This window comes from Impatiens glandulifera, chromosome 3 (genome assembly GCF_907164915.1).
Source record: "Impatiens glandulifera chromosome 3, dImpGla2.1, whole genome shotgun sequence".
NCBI lineage: Eukaryota > Viridiplantae > Streptophyta > Magnoliopsida > Ericales > Balsaminaceae > Impatiens > Impatiens glandulifera.
In genome coordinates, this window is record NC_061864.1 from 51,479,741 (window position 1) to 51,482,019 (window position 2,279).

The 2,279-nt window shown below is 39.1% G+C and overlaps 1 protein-coding gene across 1 annotated transcript; it reads left to right on the forward strand.

Moving 5' to 3' along the window:
* Positions 1-436: 436 nt before the first annotated feature.
* On the forward strand, positions 437-2,279 carry LOC124932532 (amidophosphoribosyltransferase, chloroplastic-like). The gene has a single exon (XM_047473180.1). It carries the CDS (start codon positions 505-507, stop codon positions 2,149-2,151), a length of 1,647 nt encoding a protein of 548 aa, XP_047329136.1. The 5' UTR covers positions 437-504; the 3' UTR covers positions 2,152-2,279.

Genomic DNA, 2,279 nt, shown 5'->3' on the forward strand with positions numbered 1-2,279 from the left:
ATTTGGTGTTGAATTTAAAATATAAAATGTTATTAACTTAGTTGATTAAAGAATTGTACTTATTTTGTTAGGTTGCGAGATCGAAACATACTTATAGTATTTTTAATTTTATTTTTAACCGTTTTAAGTTTATGGGCGGGTCAACCTCGAATCTGACACAAATATTTATTTACTCTCACATATATATCCAAATTAACCACAACTCTCGACCCGACAATTCGAACATTTTCCAAATTAAGCATCATTATATATATATATAAATTATTTATATTCTGAATAATTTAACAAAATAAAACAATTTTTTTTAGTACAATAAAATTTGACATGAAAAAAAAGTTGTTAAATATTAAAGGTTTATGATAATAACGCAAAAACAATAAAACTTTGAGGGCAAACATTCACTTTATTCTTATAAAAACATGAAACCTAGTCAAACCTTATTCGACTATTCGTAGTCCATTGAATTTTAGAAGACCTCATTTCTTCATCTTCTTCATAATATCCATGGCCGCCGCCGCCGCCACCGCCGGCGCCGTCCATAATCTCCATCGTCTCTCCGATCAGCCTTCCTCTCCCCTCAAAACCCTATCATCATCATCATCATCTCTCCTCCTAAAAACCAAACCCTTCCTATTCCGAACTCATAAACTCCTAACAACCGTCGCCGTCACAAAATATCCAATCGCCGAGATCTTCACAGACTCCGATGATGATTACTCCGACAAGCCACGTGAAGAATGCGGCGTCGTCGGTATCTACGGCGATCCAGAAGCCTCACGTCTCTGTTACCTCGCTCTCCACGCACTCCAACATCGCGGCCAAGAAGGAGCAGGAATCGTCGCTGTTAACGAAAACATCCTAAAATCAATCACCGGTGTCGGCCTCGTTTCCGAAGTATTCAACGAATCGAAACTAGATCAACTTCCCGGCGATATAGCAATCGGACACGTCCGTTATTCAACAGCCGGTGAATCAATGTTGAAAAACGTTCAACCGTTCGTTGCTGGTTACAGATTTGGATCAGTCGGCGTCGCTCATAATGGTAATTTAGTTAATTATAAAACCCTAAGAGCAATGTTAGAAGAGAATGGTTCGATCTTTAATACTGGGTCAGATACAGAAGTTGTTCTTCATTTAATTGCAATTTCGAAAGCTAGACCTTTCTTTTTGAGAATAGTTGAAGCTTGTGAGAAGCTTCAAGGAGCATATTCAATGGTGTTTTTAACAGAAGATAAATTAGTTGCAGTTCGTGATCCATATGGTTTTCGACCTTTAGTAATGGGGAAAAGAAGCAATGGGGCAATCGTTTTCGCTTCAGAAACATGTGCGCTTGACCTAATCGAAGCAACCTACATCAGAGAAGTAAATCCAGGCGAAGTTTTGATAATCGATAAAGAAGGAATTCAATCCCTTTGCTTAATGCAACACCCACAGCCAAAATCCTGCATATTTGAACACATTTACTTCTCATTACCAAACTCAATTGTATTCGGAAAATCTGTTTACGAATCCCGTCACAAATTTGGTGAGATCCTCGCCACTGAATCGCCCGTCGACTGCGACGTAGTCATTGCAGTTCCTGATTCAGGTGTGGTCGCTGCCATCGGATACGCTGCGAAAGCTGGTGTGGGTTTTCAGCAGGGGTTGATCCGGTCTCATTATGTAGGTCGAACTTTCATTGAACCTTCTCAAAGGATTCGTGATTTTGGCGTGAAACTTAAGTTGTCTCCGGTTAGGGCAGTTCTTGAAGGAAAACGAGTTGTGGTTGTTGATGATTCTATTGTTAGGGGAACTACTTCGAGTAAGATTGTTAGGCTTTTGAAGGAGGCGGGTGCAAAGGAAGTCCATATGAGGATTGCGAGTCCTCCGATTATAGCTTCTTGTTATTATGGAGTTGATACAGCTAGTAAGGAGGAATTGATTTCGAATAGGATGAGTGTTGAAGAGATAAGAAATTACATTGGTTGCGATTCTCTTGCGTTTCTGTCATTGGAGAGTTTGAAGAAGCTTTTAGGGACTGAAAATTCAAATTACTGTTATGCTTGTTTCTCTGGGAAGTATCCTGTTGATCCTAACGGTCATATTGATGGCGGTTTTGTTCAGGGGACAACAATGACTCACGTGGAGAAGGAGGAGGTTAAACAGAGTTAGAGGGACCCTGGTTGGTTGGTTTGTTTGTTTGGGTTTTGGCTTATTTGAAAATATTATAATAATGTTTGAATTTTAATGGATCATCACCATTTTTATCCCTTCAAATTTTGGATTTTTTAATGGATAAA

Excerpts from the sequence above, each read along its gene's own strand:
- LOC124932532 (XM_047473180.1), top strand. The coding sequence starts at position 505 with ATGGCCGCCGCCGCCGCCACCGCCGGCGCCGTCCATAATCTCCATCGT.